The sequence below is a fragment of the Hemicordylus capensis genome, chromosome 2 (genome assembly GCF_027244095.1).
Source record: "Hemicordylus capensis ecotype Gifberg chromosome 2, rHemCap1.1.pri, whole genome shotgun sequence".
Classification (NCBI taxonomy): Eukaryota; Metazoa; Chordata; class Lepidosauria; order Squamata; family Cordylidae; genus Hemicordylus; species Hemicordylus capensis.
Window position 1 is genome coordinate 212,438,830 of NC_069658.1, and position 19,982 is coordinate 212,458,811.

General features: G+C 49.2%; 1 protein-coding gene across 7 annotated transcripts in view; it reads right to left on the reverse strand.

Annotated features, from left to right (window-relative positions):
* The window catches only part of NFIC (nuclear factor I C), a 110,445-nt gene that overhangs the window by 18,593 nt on the left and 71,870 nt on the right, over positions 1-19,982 (reverse strand). For 6 of the 7 annotated variants that reach the window (XM_053296090.1, XM_053296088.1, XM_053296091.1 and 3 more), the window contains exons 3-6: positions 9,747-9,821; positions 8,024-8,098; positions 4,143-4,266; positions 2,269-2,393 (exon numbers count right to left, since the gene is read on the reverse strand). In XM_053296090.1, the coding sequence (XP_053152065.1) occupies positions 2,269-2,393; positions 4,143-4,266; positions 8,024-8,098; positions 9,747-9,821 (399 nt within the window). The remainder of the gene's footprint in view (positions 1-2,268; positions 2,394-4,142; positions 4,267-8,023; positions 8,099-9,746; positions 9,822-19,982) is intronic. The other variant, XM_053296087.1, reaches the window with a different exon arrangement.

Below are 19,982 nucleotides of genomic sequence, written 5' to 3' on the forward strand. Positions count from 1 at the left end.
AGGAAAATTGGACAAGCATCTCTTTGAAACACCAAGAGGGCTGGAAAGGAGGGTGTCCTTTTTTAAAAAAAAACCTCAGGTTTTAAAAATAGAGATGTAAGGCAGAAACGGTACCACTTCAGGCTGTATGGAAGAAGTGACATTTTGGAATTATTATTTTTTTAAAAAAAACCTCCATAAAAGTGGAAAGCTAGCATATCAGGGAGAGAATCTACTCCTTGTGGCCACTTGCAAGGGTTTTCCCCTCACACTCCCAAACTCAGTGTGAGAAGGAGGAATTTCAAGGATCCAAGAGTGCCTGCAGCCCACCTTAAGTGGCGCAGCAGGGAAATGCTTGACTAACAAGCAGAAGGTTGCCAGTTCGAAACCCCACTGGTATGTTTCCCAGACTATGGGAAACACCTCTATCGAGCAGCAGCAACATAGGAAGATGCTGAAAGGCATCATCTCATACTGCACGGGAGGAGGCAATGGTCAACCCCTCCTGTATTCTACCAAAGACAACCACAGGGCTCTGTGGGCGCCAGGAGTCGAAATTGACTTGACGGCACACTTTACCTTAACCTTTAAGAGTGCCTGCAATTTCAGGTGTGCAACTTTGCAGGGGGTGGGGTCTAACTTGGAAAAATCAAGGCCCCCACTTCAGACAGCTTTGGAAACAGGGCGGGAGGGACGGCAAGAGATGAGGAAAGATGAAGAGGGAGTTAATCTCCTCCCCCTCTCCCCAGCACAGATTTATCTGGGCCAGTTGGTTTAGACTGTGCTACTAAAGGGTTTAGTTCTTTCTCAGGCGCTCGTTTAGGAGGATTTTTCAGAACATCCAGTGCAGGATTGCAATAAACCCTTTCCTGAAAAACACATCTCTGCTAGGGGAAGGGAAAGTAGTGAGGTGGGGAATTTCATGTTTGCTCACTGGTGTTATGGCTGCAAATGGGTTTCTGGACACAAGGAATTAATGTATTACGATAATTATAATTATAATTATAATTATAATTATAATTACTACTACTACTACTACTACTACTACTATTATTATTATTATATAGCTGCAGTATTTAATTGAGCCATTGCTTAGATTCAAATGGATTTCCGAGAAAAGTTGGGCCCACTAAAAAAAGTGCCCCAGTTTCCCTCCAACCAGGGTCAAGAGGCACCTTCTTAAGTAAGGCACCTTCTCAGTAATCTGAGAGGAGAGCTGGTCTTGTGGTAGCAAGCATGACTTGTCCCCTTAGCTAAGTAGGGTCCACCCTGGTTGCATATGAATGGGAGACTAGAAGTTTGAGCGCTGTCAGTTATATTTCCCTCAGGGGATGGAGCCGCTCTGGGAAGAGCATCTAGGCTCCATGTTCCCTCCCTGGCAGCATCTCCAAGATAGGGCTGAGAGAGACTCCTGCCTGCAACCTTGGAGAAGCTGCTGCCAGTATGTGAAGACAATCCTGAGCTAGATGGACTGATGGTCTGACTCAGTATATGGCAGCTTCCCATGTTCCTGTTCCTATGAGGGCTTCCTTCTATTGAATAGGGCGAAACCAACTGTCCCTCTTCAGGCCAGTAAAGCATTCCTCCCGGTGGATGTTGCTGGGATTTCCTGTGGGTCTCTTTTTAGTCCTTAAGCACTTCTTTCTTTCTTTCTTTCTTTCTTTCTTTCTTTCTTTCTTTCTTTACCTGCTTGGAATATTTATACCTCGCCCCTCCAGTACAATACTGCTGAGGGTGGCTCACAACAGTAAAAGTAACATAAAATTTAAAACAATAAAACAAACAAAACACAGCACAGAATAAAATAAATTAAAACCCAACCTAGGTAAACCCCTCCTGTATTCTACCAAAGACAACCACAGAGCTCTGTGGTCATCAGGAGTTGACACCGATTTGATGGCACACCTTACCTTTTAATTAAAAATGAAAATCCAATGAAAATTCCAATGACATAGTTAAAAGATTTTAAAAGGCTCTCTAAATAGGTGGGTTTTGAGATCTTAAAATAATAATTTTTTTAAAAAAAACACCCTAAAGGAGAGAGCATGGCGAGGTTCCTCTGGGAGGTCATTCCAGAACCAAAAGGCCACAATCAAGAAGGCCCTGTCTCTTGTCCTCGCCAACCAAATCTTGGCCAATGGTGGGAGTGCAAGAAGGGATCGAGACAACAAGAAAAGGGCCATGGTGCAGATTCATGCGGGTGAATGCCCAACTGATACCTTGGCTAGGACTTTGAGGCAGGGAATCTTCTTCAGGCCCTCTTGTGCTTGGGAATCTCCCCAAACTTACCCCCTTCCATGTCTTCCGTCCAGTTGCGGCTGCTACTCGTGGGCGAACTGGGGGATGTGTAGTATTCACCCCCCGGGCTGGTGTCCAGGTCATCCTCCATGGAACCCGACTTGTGCCGTTTGCTCCTGAGGACGGGGAAGGGAACAAGTGGCCTAGTCAGCACCCACTTAAACCCGACGGCTTTTAGCAATACGCAAGGCAAAACTCTGTGCTTGTTTTATCATGTACATGTTGTTTATATCCATTCATTTGTTCCACACTTATTTAAATACATCTTCTTTTATCTTCCTGAAATATATTTCCGATTTTTCATTATTTTAAAGATAACACGCGCCTCTCATTTGCAGTAGGAGCTCCTTCTTACCACCGCCAACGTGTGGTGGCCATTTTAATTTAGGCACATACACCGTGTCGTCATGGAGTCGTAGGGGTCAAAACAAAATGGCGGCAGCCAAACAGCGAGTGTTGCACACGAGAGAGACATTTTATGGCATTTAAAAAACAAAACAGACAACAAATCGAGGCTCCGAAATGTAAGCCCTCTTCCTAGCCTTTTGTTCCAGGATATACCCGTTTTGGAACGAATAGAACCAAATATGAATGAGGTCCATTTGCATCCAGTTCAATGGATTCTTAAGATAAATGCACATACCTAGCATCCTTTTCATACAACAACTGGGCCTGTATAACTACGTCTCCACAGATTTATACTAGCATTGAGCCAACAGCCCTCCATTTTTGCCAAAAACAATTCTCTCCAGCAAAAATGGATTGTCCCTTTCACAGAGGGGACTCATAAAAGCTATAAAACCGTTTCAGAATCGGGGGAGTGATTTACCAATGTCACTGAGATTTTTCTTTTCCATCTTTAAAACTGAAAAATAGCACTTTTTCTGTGGATGAAGGCACTGCTGCTTCCCCCACAGCTGCTAGCTGCCATTTGCTTTCCCAGAATGCACTGCAGCTTTCCCAGAATACACCAGAGAGTTACATGAATTGTAGGAAAAACATGATGGCCAGCAGCTACTAGGAAGAGCTGTATTTCCATACTCTTCTTTGGAAATAAGATATCTTGTAAGGTTATAGAGTGTATATAGCTTTATATATGATCAGGTGCATACATGGGAATATATTATTTATTATTCATTTTATTTATCAAATTTTTATACCGCCTAATATGTACATCTCTAGGTGGTGTACAAAATTTAAGATATTAAAAAACAGATTAAAATACATGAAACAATAAAAACAATAGTATAAAACAAATTAAAATTGTACAAATTAATTCTCTTAAATAGCCTGGACCCAAGCCATTAAGGGCTTTATAGGTGATAACCAGAACTTTGTATTTCACCCAGAAAAATATTGGCAGCCAGCGTAATTCTTTCAAAACTAGTGTTATATGGTCTCTTCATGTTGTCTAAGAGACCAATTTGGCTGCCGCATTCTGTATCAATTGTAGTTTCTGGACTATGTACAAAGGCAGCCCCATGTAGAACGCATTACAGTAGTCAAGTCTGGAGGTTACCAGCATTATGTACCACTGTTTTAAGGTCATGCACATCTAGAAATGGACGTAGCTGACGTATCAGCCAAAGCTGATAAAAAGCCTGGCCAGTGCCTCAACCTGAGAAACCAGGGAGAGCTCTGGGTCCAGGAGCAAATCCAAGATACCTTATGATAAAGAATAATAAGGTATTTATTTTCAAATCCGCACTGCACATGTTCAGAAGCACCCTCTTTTCCAGACATTTCTGGGGACCTGCAGGACAGGTCTAAAGGCACAACTCTGGCCCCAGGGAAGCCCTGGGCCGACAACCAGCTCAGTCCTCCACTGGGCAAAATAGCCCCCTTCCCCCCAAATCCTGACTCACCCGCTGGAGGAGGTGCTGGGAAGCGTCCGCCTCAATCCCGTACTCGAGGGGTTCAGGTCATAGGCCAAGTGCCCTTGCAGCTCCCCCAGGGAAAAGTTTGGCCCCGTGCCCGTCACCACCGGCGCTGCAGAGCGGAAAGAGATCAGATGACCACCAACTCAAGGCTAGCAGGGAAAGCTGTGAAAACTAGAGGCACTAAGGTGGGACATGCATTAGCTGGAAACCAGGCAGGGTTGGCCCATTCAGGAGGCGAAGAGAGCCGGTTGCCTCAGGTGGCCGGTTGGTGGGGCGGCAGCAGGACAGCAAAATGCCCCCTGCCACAGCCACCGGAGCGGCTCTTTGGGATCCCTCTGACCCTTGCAAGAAGCACCAGGAGGGACAAGGAGGCTGTTGGAGACCTGCCCTCCTCCCCGCCCCCTGCGCCACTTTCAAAGCTTGCAAAGGTCCGTCCAGAAAGGGGGCTGGCCCCCATCTGAGGCAAGGGCAGCATTTGGCCCCTTGCCTCAGGCACCACAACACCTGGGGTAACAAGCGTGAATTGTCCCCTTTGATAAGCAGGGCCCACCCTGGTTTGCATTTGAATGGGAGACTACATGTGTGAGTACTGGAAGAGATTCCTCTTAGGGGATGGGGCCGCTCTAGGAAGAGCACTTGCCTGCTTGTCTGCAGAAGGTCCCAGTCCCCTCCCTGGCAGCATCTCTGGATAGGTCTGGGACAGACTCCAGCCTGCAAACGTGGGGAAGCCGCTGCCATTCTGTGTAGTGGTCTGACTCAGTAGAAGGCAGCTTCCCATGTTGATATAGGCTGCCCCCGAAATCAGGCAGCCTGATTTCCCCTGACCCTGGGGAGTTCGGACTGCAATGAACGGGAGGCTGCCTGCCTCATGGGCTGGCCATGCCTCTCTGTTATGCAGGCAGAGACCCACGGCAGCCCCTGGGTCTTTGCAGTGGACAGGCCTTAGAACGTAACAGGCAACCCTGATGGATTGGGCCCTAGGGGGCACCGGGCCCAGCAACAACTTGTGGCCCACCAGAAAAAGGCCAGATACAGGGAGCAGAGGCAACTCGGAACATAGGAAGCTGCCTTATAACGAGTCAGGCCATTGGTCTATCTAGCTCAGTGTTGTCTACACAGACTGGCAGCAGCTCTCCAAGGTTGCAGGCAGGAGTCTCTCTCAGCCCTATCTTGGAGATGCTGCCAGGGAGGGAACTTGGAACTTTCTGCTCTTCCCAGAGTGGCTCCATCCCCTAAGAGGGGAATATCTCACAGTGCTCACACTTCTAGTCTCCCTTTCATGTGCAATCAGGGTGGACCCTGCTTAGCTAAGGGGACAAGTCATGCTTGCTGCCACCAGACCAGCTCTCCTCTCCTATATAACTCTGGTTACATAGGAAGCTACCTTCTACTGAGTCAGGCCCTTGGTCCATCTAGCTCAATATCTTCTACACTAACTGGCAGCAGCACTCCAAGTTTTCAAGCTGAGACATTAACCTTACTTGAGATCTAACTCTAAAGGAAACCAATTCTGCCTTTCCACTCTAAACAGAATGCTCAAGACAGCTGAGGGCATAAAAGACAGATCACAACACACACAACTACCACCAAACCTCAACAACTTTAAAACACACACACACACACACACAGACAGAGAGAATTTAGCTTATTTCTATGCTGCTTTTTCAAAGCACAAGTATCGAATTACAGGAGCACTTTGAGAAAAATTGGCCCTTCATTACAAAACAACAAATGCAGTTGATCAACAAGTTCAAGCAAGAAACTGGAATATACAAGAGCCAGTGTGGTGTAGTGGTTAGAGGGCTGGACTAGGACCGGGGAGACCCGAGTTCAAATCCCCATTCAGCCATGAGACTTGCTGGGTGACTCTGGGCCAGTCACTTCTCTCTCAGCCTAACCTACTTCACAGGCTTGTTGTGAGGAGAAACTTAGGTATGTAGTACACCACTTTCGGCTCCTTGGAGGAAGAGCGGGATATAAAATGTTAATAATAATAATAATAGGAAGAAAAAATCACAAAATACAAAGATCTACAAATTGAAATTGAAAGGCTGTGGCAGAAAAAGACCAAAATAATCCCAGTGGTAATTGGCACCCTAGGTGCAATTCCAAAACAACTTGAAGAGCACCTCAACACCATCGGGGCCACAGAAATCACCATCAGCCAATTACAAAAAGCAACTTTACTGGGAATAGCCTATATTCTGCGACGATATCTATAATAACAGCAACAACATTGATAATAAAATTCAGCCATCCCAGGTCCTTGGGAAGGACTCGATGTCTGTATAAAACAAACCAGTCAATAACACCTGTCTGACTGTGCAAATAAATAAATAAATAAATAAATAAATGAAAGAGTAACTGGTAGACCAGCTCTATATGAAGCTGCCTCCTCCTGAGTCAGACCTTTGGTCCAGTTAACTCAGTATTGTCTACACAGATTGGCAGCAGCTCTCCAGGGTTTCAAGCAGGAGTCTCTCCCAGCCCTACCTGGAGATGCTGCCAGGGACTGAACCTGGGACCTTCTGAATGCAAAGCAGATGCTCTTACACTGAGCTACAGCCCTCCCCTCTATAATAGCCCCTTCCAGGGACCCACACATTTAGGCTTATCTCACTAGCCAGCCATTATTTGAGGTTGCCACCAATAGCCTCTTTTCCATCACATCCTTTTCTGGCGCACGGTCAGAGGGCTTAGAAGAGAAGTGGGTCTCCTGTCATTTGCACTGGGCTATGGAGATGCGAAGAAACAGAGGGAGCCCTCTCTGACTGCTCAGAAAGGATTCCTTCTGTTTCTTACCAGTTCAGAATGGCAATGAAGATGAGAGTGAGGCCTCTGGGGAGGAGAGCTGTGTGGTGCTGAGTGTTCTGCTCGCCAGAGGGCTGGGGTCGCTCGCGACTGGCGAGCGGGCAAGTGGATGTGTAGATGCCTGCCCCCTACAGAAACAATAGCCCTCCCTCGGCCACGTATCTCCCAGCACTTCTGTAAACAGTCATTGATAGGCCTAACATAAGAACTGCTTTGGTTGATCAGATCTAGAGCCCATCTAACCCAGCATCCCGTTTCCAGCCGTGGACAGCTAGATGCTTTGGGGAAGCCCACAAGTGTAGCTGAAAGGTAACAGCACATTTCCACTGACACTCCCCAGCAACTGGTATTCAGAGGTATACTGCTTCTGCACCTAGAGGTTCTATATAGCCTAGGGTTGAGCTGAAGAGGTGGAATTGGGAGGCACCATTTTGATGATTTTCCAAGGATGAGAAGGGGGTCTCATAGGGGTGCCCCTCCGAGGGGAAAGTAAACACCAACTTTCCCCCAATTCCCCTCTGAACTACACTACATGGATGATTCACATCATTCCAACAGGAATTATGGGTGAAAATGGGGGGGGGTTAAATAAGGCAAGTCAGGGAGCAAGTTGCCCCCACACAACCACCCAGACATTTGAACTGAAAGTTGACGGAGACGAATCTCTGACTCTACCCCATTGAGACCTCAGATCATGCAACCGTTCCTCCCAGCTGCACCCACTGATGCTCATTTAGCAAAGAAGTCACAACCGGAGTAACATCTTCTGGCGGCCAATCCGCATGGGAGCCTGCAACAGGCAACGAAATTTCTCCCAAGTGAAATTCGAAAGCGAATTTCAGAATTCCTCCCAAGAAGAACATGTGAAGAAAGGAAACTATTTGGTTTCCTCTACATCCTTGAAAGCCACCGAACTCCAGGCTTCACCTTTGACCTTCCCACTTCCACTCTGCCTTCCCATTGTCACCACCATCTACACAAACACACACACACACACACACACACACACAACAACCTCATCAGGAGGAAAAAAGGGGCGACCATGAGCTACTCACTCCTGGACACCTGGATCAGTTCCGTGACGCTGAAAACCCCTGACGTGACAAAATTCTCTTGGAAATCCGTCGCGTCTGCAAAGAGAGAGTTTGCACACATTTCAAAAGTCCGCCAATGCTCAACAACTGTCTCGGCCAATTTTCTGAATTTTTGATACAAGCTGTTCAACATGGGAGACTGAACTCTGAAAGCCTTCAGCAGGCTGTAGGAATCCACCAAAGGGCAAGCCATCTGCCGAATGGGTTGCCCAAGCCTGGATTGTACCGTATTTACCCGAATCGAAGACGACTCTGAATTTAAGATAACCCCCTGATTTCTAACATCAAATAACTTGGAAAAAACCTAGTCTTGGATACAGGTAAATACAGTACCTTGCCTTGTTTTCTACTGGATTCATACAATTTCTTTTAAAACATCTTGTTATGGTATGGGTAGCTTCAGAAGTCACCTTGGGTTACTTTGTTTAAAAGGCAAGGTACACATTTTGCTCAAAGCTTAAGGGGGGGGGGAGGCAAAAAGTTGCCACAGTTCCTGAAGGTTTGTTTTGGTTTTGCCATTCAGATTTTGCAGCAATGCTTCTATAGGTGCCTGGTAGACATCATTTTAATTTCCCCCTAAACCCTCTGGGAATGACCCTATGCAATGACCCAGAGTTGCTCTCTGGAGAACAAAGTACTTTTTCCACACAGTGCATAATTACTCTATGGAATCCTTTCCCATGGGATGTGGTATGGCTTTAAAAGGGGCTTTGACAAATTCGCAAAGGACAGGTCTATCAATGGCTACTAGTCTGGTGGCTATGGGCCACCTCCAGCCTCAGAGGCAAAATGCCTCTCAATACCAGTTGCAGGGGAGCAACAGCAGGAGAGAGGGCATGCCCTCACTTCTTGCCTGTGGGCTTCCCAGAGGAATCTATCTGGTGGGCCACTGTGTGAAACAGGATGCTGGACTAGATAAGCCTTGGGCCTGATCCAGTAGGGCTGTTCTTATGTTCGTGGGGGGAGATACTGGCCATCAGTCATCCAGAAGAATGTTGCTGCTAAGTTATTTTCACCCCCTATATCCAAATCACCAAAATGCTGCCACTTTTGCTGTCCCTGAACAGGGAATCAAACTATAGGGGCATTTCAGGAGAGCCCTAGTTTCATTCTGAATTTCACAGACTCAGTACTTGCACAACTGTCTCCCCAAACATCAGTGGGAAGGAAAATGCTCCAGCAGCAATAACAACCCATCTGTTTTAGACTGGGACTACAAGGACAGCAGCAGAGGAAACTGGGCTGGTGAGGAGTTTTGGCCACAATTTAATTTCATGTCACCGATATGTCATATTGAAGATAGTTCTTTGTACCATTTGAAGCTCTTAAGATGAGCTTCCATGAACCCGTGCCATCACCAGAGGCATTGGCAGGTGGATGTACAAGACAGGGCCTTTTAGGAGTGGCCCCTTAACTCTAGAACAACCTCACGTTGCATCAATCAGAAGGGAATTGTGGTCGGGGGGCAAGAATCCACCAGCCTCCAACAGGAATGCCGCCCATTTCACCCCCACAGCTGGCAAAATGGCCTCCCCAATTTGGCCTCCTGGAGTGATGAAATGAGAGGGGGGCCTTTTTGGCTCAATTTGGCCACCTAAGAATGGGGTAGTGGGAAAGGTGGTGAAGGAAGCACCCAAAAGATTCCTTTACACACATCACACACAAACACCCCACAATCGCTCACCCAATGTAATGACTGGCTTGCTGTCCTCTTGGTCTGAACCGATTCCCGTCCTGGGACTGCTGCTTTGATCGGAATCTGGAGGGGGAAAGAAGCATCAGTCAGATTTTCAGCTGCACAAGATTCTGGAACAACACAAACACAGTTTCTTCTGGAATCTTTTTGCCTGGAGTATCAGCGGCTACCTTTCGACATTCCAAACCATAGAGGTTCAAGGTTGCGTCTAGGGTCCCTCCAGTGTTCTCTGTAAAAGGGATTCCTAGATGTTGTTGACTACAACACCCACCATCCCTATCCAAAGGCCACTGCAGCTGGGAATGATGGGAGTTGTAGTCAACACCTAGGAATCCCTGTTACAGGAACACTGCTAGGGTCAGCCAAGGGTAACAGGTGACAGTGAGAACCAGATTCATCTTGTCACCCAATTTCATTACAAAAAAATGGGAGGTTGTGGTTTCTAATTGCATCTGTGGAACTGAGAGGGGAGCAAAAATAGTTTTGACAAAGACAACCCCGAAATTTATCCGGTGGCAATGTCCAGGCCTGTAACCAGCCTCAAAATTTTGGAGGGGCATTGCAGAAGTCAGGGGAGGCAGGTTATAAAATGTTCAGTGAAAACCATCAGTGAGGCTGGGGAGGAAAGATAATTATGGCAGGTACAAACCATGCCACCAGCTGGCTACATCCCCCAACCACCTGTGCCCCCCGGGTCACCTCAAACACAGTATTTTCAACAACGTGTGTGTTGGTGTCAGTTCACACTTGTGTGAGAGAGAGATGCCTGTGGCTAAGGGCAGAGTAGCTCTGCTGGCAGTGGACGTTGGCAACACCAGCGAGATCTCTGGCCTTATCTCACATGAGTAAAGATTAGCCGTGGCTGACCGCAGGACTGGGCCCCTCTGAGTTGCTACGGCAACCGCTGAACGCTAATGGCTGCTCAAAGTAATATAATTTTCGCAGTAATGGCTGCCCCCCCTCCTCTCCATTGGCGCTCCCTCGACAGCACTCACTTTGCTGCCCGTGTGGTGATTAACGAGCCGCCGCCGCAGATGAAGCCTCTCACCCACCCGCCCTCCCCGGCCGCCGGCAGCAGCAGACGCAACGCCTGACCTCAGAACCCCGTTGGCGCCATTAACGCAGGGCCGGCTACAGGACTGCAGAGCCCCTCCCGTGCCTGCCATGACGCCATCACACTCTCAACCCCGTGCAGGAGTAATCCCAAGTAACGCTGAGGAATAATGCCGATACTGATATACCAAGATGAAGGCCCCTTTGAAATTCGGATCAAAATTTGAAATTTCAATTGATAAAGAAGGAAGCAGGCAGGAAGGAGGGAGAAAGAGAGAGATGTGCAGAGAAGGGATAGATAGATAGATAGATAGATAGATAGATAGATAGATAGATAGATAGGTGGGGCAGGAATAGGGATGTGCATGGAACCGGCTCCCTTCAAGCCAATGGTGGGGCTGGGGTGGCTTTAAGGACAGAGGACGCTGCACTCACCCCCCACCCACCGCGTTCCCCCCTCCAACACTGTGTAGAAATAGTCTCGTGGGGCAGCAGTGTACCTCCTTGCTGCCCCATTGTTTCAATGACCAGAAGTTGCCGTGCGTGCGTCAGAAGCAGACGTGCATGCCCGTGACGCGTGCACGGGACTTCCGGTCACTGAAACAATGGGGCAGCAAGGAGGTACGCTGCTGCCCCACGGGACTATTAGAGCGCCGGAGGGGGAAGTGTGGCCAGGGTGTGTGGTAAGTGCACCCTCCCCCGTCCTTAAAGCCAACCCCGCCCCTGCATTCGAACAGGTTTGGACGCAGGGGTTCCGAACCGGTCCGGCGTTCTAAGAACAGAACGCCGAACCGGTTCGTGCACATCCCTAGGAAGGAAGGAAGCAAGGAAGGAACAGATATGCAGGGGAGGAATAGGGAAATAGAAAGACAAATATGCAGGGAAGGGTGGAATAGATAGATACCTACAGAAAGAAGGAAGAAAGGGACAGAAATTTATTCATTTTATTTAAAATATTAATTTAAAATATTTCTCAATAAATAAAAAAGGCATGAAAGGGAGTGACGGACAGACAAAGAAGAAGAAGAGAGAGAGAGAGATCAAGTTCTGTTTCTGCTGCCATAGATGAATACAGCAACCCCTGCGTTATTTTATTTAAAAATTGCCCTTCTTTGAGAAAGAGGGAACACCACATATTCTCAGAAGCACTCAATCCAACAAGCTAGATTCACCCCCCAAAAAAAGTTAACTCTCTTGTGCAGAGGGAGTTAGACTAGATGGCCACCTGGGTTCCCTTCTAATTTTGCTGTGTCGCAGCCACACGCACGTGCCGTCCCTCTTCCCTTCCTGAGGAAACAGCCTTGGGGCCTGGCCGTTTGGAGACCCACGGCAGCATGACAGGAGCCACCACTGCGCCAGCCCTCTCACCCCCGCCTCTGCCTTTCTCTTCCTCATCAGAAACACAACTCACGCCTCATGCGGGCTGCGGCCCAGCACTCCTTCTCCGCTTTCCATCTTATCTAAAAATAATCAGGCTCTCTGGGCAGCCACTGCAGACGCTGAGCTCAGCATTATCGGTTCCTACTAGCATCCTGGATTAGCCGGCTCCGTTCCCCCCTCCGCTCCCAACTTTGCTTCTGTACTCTCCTCATCTTCCACACACAGCCCTCGCTTTCTGATGCACCAAGCCTTGGCTGGAATCCACACGTCCCTAGGAACCCTTGATGCGGGAGATTATAGAGATAATTTTCCTAAGTGCTCTTCTTACCACCTACATGTTTACCCCAGCGTTTCCTCCGGGTTGATCAGGTGCTACCTGTCAATCTGGGCTCCCCAGCTATCCTCACAACCACCCTGCGAGGTGGGTTAGCTGGGATTACATAGGGAGCTGCCATATACTGAGTCAGGCCATTGCTCCGTCGAGGTTTTCTAGCTTTTTTTTAGTTCAGAAAAAAAAGACGACTGCGGGGAGACATGATAGAGGTCTATAAAATCATGCATGGTGTGGAGAAAGTAGAGTGAGAGAAATTCTTCTCCCTCTCGCATAACACTAGAACCAGGCATCATCCCATGAAATTGATTGCCGGGAAATCTAGGACCAACAAAGAGAAGTACTTTTTCACACAACGCATAATCAACTTGTGGAATTCTCCGCCACAAGATGTGGTGACAGCCAACAACCTGGATGGCTTGAAGAGGGGTTTGGATCACTTCATGGAAGAGAAGTCTATCAACAGCTACTAGTCGGAGGGCTACAGGCCACCTCCAGCCTCCAAGGCAGGATGCCTCTGAGTACCAGTTGCAGGGGAGTCACAGCAGGAGAGAAGACACACCCTCATCTCCTGCCTGTGGCTTCCAGAGGCATCTGGTGGGCCACTGTGCGAGACGGGATGCTGGACTAGATGGGTCTTCTTGGGCCTGATCCTGCAGGGCTGTTCTTATGTTTATGTTCTTATGTAGATCAGTATCGTCCACATAGACTGGCAGTGGCTTCTCCAAGGCTGCAGGCAGGAGCCTCACTCAGCCCTATCTGGAGATGCCCAGGAGGAACCTTCTACATGGAAGCAGGCGGGTGCTCGTCCCAGAATGGACCCATCCCCTAAGGGGAACATCTTACAGTGCTCACAAATGTCATTTCCCATCCAAATGCAAACCAGGGTGCACCCTGCTTAGCAAAGGGGCCAGCTCTTCTTCCTTACTGCTCTGAGCTTCCTGGTCCAGGGAGAATTTGAACCTGGCTCTCCCCCATCCGAGTCCAGCCCTCCGAACCAAAGCCCTCACACAACGGCACTCCTGCAGAGATTGACCTAGAAGTCCCATCCGCCCGGGCTACTGGCCATTATGCCTGGGGATGATGGGAGTTGTATTCCAATAACAGCTGGAGGGCTGCTGTTAGACCCCAGCTCTAACGCCTATACCACACTGCCTTGTTTAGCAAGCCCATTAAAGCCACGATGGGGGGGTCACCAATTTCTTTCCTCCCTCAGGCCATGATGGCAAGCAAGAAGCAGAGCAGCCGGTGCTGCCAAGGGAAAAATCAGGGAATTTTCCCTCTAGGCTTCAGGGGTCCCTTTACCCCAGGGTGCCCAACAAGGGGCCACATCCGTTGGGGGTCCCAGTCTCTGCATGCTTGCTGCAGGGTTGCTTTTTAAAGGAGACACCCTAAAAAGGCAAAGGGGGGAGGGTGTGATACCCTCTCCCAATACAATAAAATATGTTCTCCCCCATTTTGTGCTTTAATGCTGATGGGACCTTGATGCAAAAGCAAAGTCAGATAAGGGTTTAAAACAACAACAACAACAACAACAACAAAACAGCTTCATCCAGGATCCTGCATTGCTGGAGTTGGCACTTTGAGGCTTTTATTACTTTTATTACCTTTGGTACATACCCACTCCGCACCTTCCCAATTTCTATTAAAAAATCAAAATTTAAAAACCCCTATCTAGTCAAAAGCTCCACTCTTTCTTCCAGGAAGCCGATTTCTGTGTTATATACTTTGCAGGGGAGCTGGTTGGGCCCTCCAAGACTGCTTAGGTCACACACGAAGGCATGGCAAAATCTGCTGCCCAGGTTCAGCAAAGTTTTTCTTAAGCCGAAAAAGCACAGGAGGTCTTGCAAAGTGGTCTGCTTCCAGGTCCAACAGTTTAACGTTTGCAAACGTTAATTCTTAACTAGCCATTTCATTGATTAAAGGTATGTTTCCTTCGGTGGCCTGTCTTTCAGTCATAACACACACACACACACCCCGGAGCAGTTTACTAATCAAAATGTTGCCACACAATAAAATATCACAACAACCCACCACAAATGTGAAAAACACCAAGCAAGGGTCAGCACAGGTAAAGCATCATCTTGTCAGGTAATGCCTGGGGGGCGGGCAGGTGGAAGCCAACAGAATTCACAGCAGAGAGCCAAGCTTGTGCTGCATTCCCAAATGGCTGCCTAAAGGGTCAGCCCCCTTTGGTGGTTCCCATCATGACCCCAGGGGGGAAAATAAGCCTCCCCAAAGACAGATGCAACCATGCTCAAGGTGGCCCCACACTCCAGGGAAAAGGTAACTTGACAGGCAGCACAAAGCCACTGGAGTGTCCAGGTATAAATATGAGGAGCATTGCTTCTTGTCTGGTTGACGGACAAAGAATCTTAGGAGAGGAGAATTAGCTTGTGGTAGCAAGCATGAATTGCTAAGCAGGGTCCATCCTGGTTTGCATTTAAATGGGAGATCGCTTGTGTAAACACTGCAAGGTATTCCCCTTTGGGGATGGGGCCGCTCTGGGAAGAGCGCCTGCCTGCTTGCCTGCCAAAGGCTCCCTCCCAGGCGGCATCTCCAAAACAGGACTGAGAGAGACTCCTGCCTGCAACCTTGGAGAAGCTGCTGCCAGTCTGTGCAGACAATACTGAGCTAGACGGACCAGTGGCCTGACTCAGTACTTGGCAGCTTCCTATGTTCCTACAACAAAGCCGGACACACTTCAGTCTCGAAGTTCCGGCTTCAGCTCCCAGCAGCTGTGACTGATGCTGGGGAGGGACTTCGAGTTGGAAAATATCCACTCCGAGCCTGGATTTGGGCCCAGCCGCCTCCAGCCAGCCACGACACTTTGCAGCCGTTCATATTGCGGGCGTTTATACATTTCACCTCGGTGTTCACTGCAAGAACGAGCCGAGTCGTGTCTAATAACTACCGCGGCGTTTGCTACTAGAGGGGTGGGAGTACGTCCGCGCATGAGGACCACAAGCCCAGACCCCGGCCCCCTCGCCCGGCAGAGATCAAGGCTGTGCTAATGCCTCCCCGATAGTCCGGCCCGCTGTTTCCCTCCATCCCAGCCTACGCTTGGCCTCAGGAAACTGGGCTCGCGCCAAGGTTCCCTGCCAAAATATTTCCCTCCTATCTCCTTCCATCTCTTTCTCTCTCGCAGACACACTCCTCTCTTTCTCGCTCTCTCTGTCCCCCACCACCGCCGCCGCCCGCATCCTCCTGCTGCCAGCATGGGCTTTGGCATTCTCTTTCATGGCCTCTGGCCGACATCGGGCTCAGTTGTGCTCTTGGCAGGGGGACCGGAGGGAGAAAATCCAAGCAGCCACCGTCAAAACACAGAGTCCCGGCTCTCCCAAGTCGCCTGACGGCACTGCTGCCTTCCCTTCTTTTTCGCACGCTGTCCCAAAAAGAGTTTCCGAAACGGATGCCACGCTGGTGTGTGTGTGTGTGTGTGTGTGCGAGAAGCAAGGAAATATCTGGCGAGGGTGGGAGCTAGGTCTCACCCACACACACAAACACACGGCACACATACACAACTGTATGGAGGACCATTCCTAGCCACATTTGGGGGGGCCACGGGGCCCGTGGGGAAGGCTCCGGTGTTCACGTCACCGGCCAGGGGGCGGCCATTTTGTTTCCTCTCCTCCCCACTTGCCAACTTTACTCCCCTGTGCGGCCATTTTGTGCTCCGTTCAGAAACCCAGGAGAGGAAGCAGGCAAATGGGTCTCTGGGGCTCCCCACAGACCACCCCCCAAATTTGACTTGTAACCCTCCCCCCCAAATGAAATGATGAGATTGCTATGCCGACATGGGCAAAAATATCCCCCCCCACCCACCCACGGTAGTTCCTCTCCCTGAACTCAGTTCTTTTTTCTTTCTTTTTTTAAAGTTGCCACTCTGAATAAATAACTGAAAGCATTTTTTTTTTTAAAAGCCAAACAAAAACGAAAACAAACACGTGCACCCCGGGACTCAGAAAACCAGAAGCCAACCGTCTTCTCGTGTCCATTTTACCTCAGGAGCGGGGCATGGTGGCAGGAGGGGGGAGGGGAACATTTCAGAATGGAGAAGGAAGAAAGAGAAAATGCAAGGTTGGCAAAAGACAGCGAGAGACGGAAAAGAACGCTCAGTTCACAGGCAGTTTACTTTGGCACCGGAGTTCTGGCTCTCGCCTTCGTCCTCCATACACAAGTGGTTTTAAAAAAGAAAGAAAGAAAGAAAGAATTCTGTCCAGGCCTCCAACCTCCACCATTCTGAAATGTTCCCTCTCCAGCTTCTCCCCCCAGCTCCCCCCCTCCCCGCCCGCCGCCACCGGCAGCCATTTTGAAGGCAGAAGAAATCAAAGCAAAGTGTACACTCATGCTCCAAAATGTTAACACAATTTCACAGGATAAAAACAATTAAACAGTTTAAAATTCATTTCAGTTAAAAGCCTGAGAAGACAGGGGTGTCTTGAGGGTCTTTTAAACCACAATCAAAGATTAAGAAGTCCCCCCCTCCTTTTTTTTTTTTAAAACAGGGAGCATATTCCCAAGCTCTGGGGCAGCCGCAGAGAATAATTTTTTTTAACACTCAGTAAGCAGGTCAATAATTGCAAAAATGACATCATGCCCGAGAAAAGCAGAAGAGCCTTCTCAGATCCAAATGCACCATATATAATAAAATGAACATTGTTTGAAGTTGAAATCCTACTGATTTCAAACTGTTCTTTTACTTCCCTTTTGCAAGCACATGGATAAACAAATTTCTATTGTGGACATTTCATTCCTTGAACGTTCCTAGAAGCGTCATCTACGCAAAATGTCTTTGCCCAGTCAATGACGGGCTCACCTACTCGTCCAGAATAAAGACCTTGGCAATTCGCCACCCCACCCCGCCCTCTTGGAAGCCATTTTTAGAAAAACAGTGAAGTCCTCCGGCTGTCCCAGGGGGTGAGGCAGGGGGAAGAGATTGTGGCCAAGGAGAGGAAAGGATGCCAAGGAACCAAGAAGACAGGGGTGGTTTCCTTTCTTCCCTGTCCCCTCCCTGCTGTCGCTCCCTTTTTAAAAGCTTTGAACATAAGAACATAAGAGCAGCCCTGCTGGATCAGGCCCAAGGAGGCCCATCTAGTCCAGCATCCTGTCTCACACAGTGGCCCACCAGATGCCGCTGGAAGCCACAGGCAGGAGTTGAAAGGGGCATGCCCTCTCTCCTGCTGTTGCTCCCCTGCAACTGGGACTCAGAGGCATCCTGCCTTGGAGGCTGGGGGTGGCCTGTAGCCCTCCAACTAGTAGCCATTGAGAGACCTCTCCTCCATGAAGTGATCCAAACCCTTCATAAAGCCATCCAGGTTGTTGGCTGTCACCACATCTCGTGGCAGAGAATTCCACAAGTTCATTATGCATTGTGTGGAAAAAGTACCTCCGTTTGCTGGTCCTAAATTTTCTAGCAATCAATTTCATGGGATGTCCCCTGGTTCTTGGTTATGCGAAAGGGAGAAAAATTTCTCTCTCTCCACTTTCTCCACACCATGCATGGTTTTATAGACCTCCATCATGTCTCCCCACAGTCGTCTTTTTTCTGAACTAAAAAGCCTTAGTGAGGAGCCACTAGGCTTGGCAGGGACATACATCCCTCTGGAATGGGAGTGTGTGTGCATGCCCAGAGAAAAGCTGCACGGCGGGACAGGAAGGGGGCTTTGCACTCCGGCAAGCATGAAAAGTGGGGTGGGGAGGCTGGCAGCAGTTCAGGATTACACACACACACCGAGCGCTTTTCTGATAGTTGGCAGAGACGGAGGATTGCCAACGCACCTTGCCCAGGGACTGACTGACTGGCCAGCACGTTGCAGTTGGCTCAAGCGAGTGTCCCAGGACACCAAGATCCGAGCCTAAGGCTCAGGGGGAGAGCGGCAGTAGAGCAGCGTGGTTAGAGCAGTGTGCTGGACCAGGCCCAAGGAGGCCCATCTAGTCCAGCATCCTGTTTCACACAGTGGCCCACCGGATGCCTCTGGGGAGCCCACAGAGGCTCTGTGCACGCCCCCTCTCCTGCTGCTGTTGCTCCCCTGCAACTGGGATTGAGAGGCATCTTATAAACCGCTTGGGGGACTTTTGCAGAAAAGTAAAAATAAATATTCATGGTAGTAGTAGCAGCAGCAGTAATAATAGCAGTAGGGGTCCAGTGAACACAGGCCCCCATGCCCCCAGGGGCCCTCCCCTCCCCTCACGCAGCTTGCTTCCCACCCTGATGCCCCCTCGCCCCCATTCCTTGCCTCCTCCCCACTGCTCCTTGACTTCGCTGCTCCTCACCCCTGCCGTTCGGTAGCCAGTTTGCGGCGGAGGGGTGCCCCATGGCTTCTCTTCTTGCTTGAAGGAGGAGCGAAGCCACAGAACCCCTCAGCGCTGTGCCAGCCAACTAAGAAATGGAAGGCGCGCCTGCGTCCCGACAGCTAACCTGGGCACATGAGCACCCTTCATTTTGCAGCCAGTCACGCAGTGGGAAGGGGTTCAATGGCTTCTGTTCTCGTCCGGGCGAGGAGGGAAGCCACGGATCACCCCTCCACTGCGGCGTGAAATGGCAGCAAAAGGTTAAAAAAAAAAGTATAAAAATTAAAGGAGGGGCCAAACGTCATTTATTGAACACAGGCCCCCACTGACCTTGCTATGCCCCCTGCCTAAGGGCACCTTATTAAAAAAAAATGGACATTCAATCACAGCGTGATCGCTGTCACGGCCGGTTATGTCCTCTCTTTTCTCTGTCTCATATTGTTCTTATCTTATTATATGTATATCTCACCTTTGCTCTAAGCAGCACAGGGCAGAGTGTTGTTGTCGATTAAGAATATTCACATCCCACTTTTCAATAAGATGTTCACGAGGTTTCCCCCATCATTTAATCTCCGCAACAGCCCTGCAAGGTAGGTTGGACTAAGAGGGTGTCACTGGCCCATGGTTGCCCAGTGAGTTTCATGGCTACATGAGTTTCATGCCCAAGCCTAGACGGACCCTATAACCAGTAATCATCTCTCTTCGTGTGTGTCTGTGTGTCCATGCGCGCATGCACGTATACACACACACACACACACACACACACACCCCTCTACACAAACACATTCCACCATTGGCCAAGTTCCACTGATATCATGGAACGCTCTGTCCAGAACTGAATGTTGACAGATGTCGCTACCTCTCTATATAAGATGTGAGCTGGACCCATCCTCAGATAAAACTTGATTCACCCTCCTAGGGGCAGAGGGGAGGGGGCAAGGTCCCCGAGGCAGTTTGTCCCTTCCTCTCCCCCCCCCACCCCCGGATGCACTCTGGCACCTTTGAACAGCAGCACGGCCCCCAGGATCCTCAACTGGAGGTTCCTTGCGGCCGCGACTTGCCTTTTTATCTTTGCTCTGTACAGCGCCGTGCACACGGCCGGCGCCATCTCACCAATGGTTTGGCTTTTCCTCCACATTCAATTTCCGCGCTAGGAAAAGCATCAG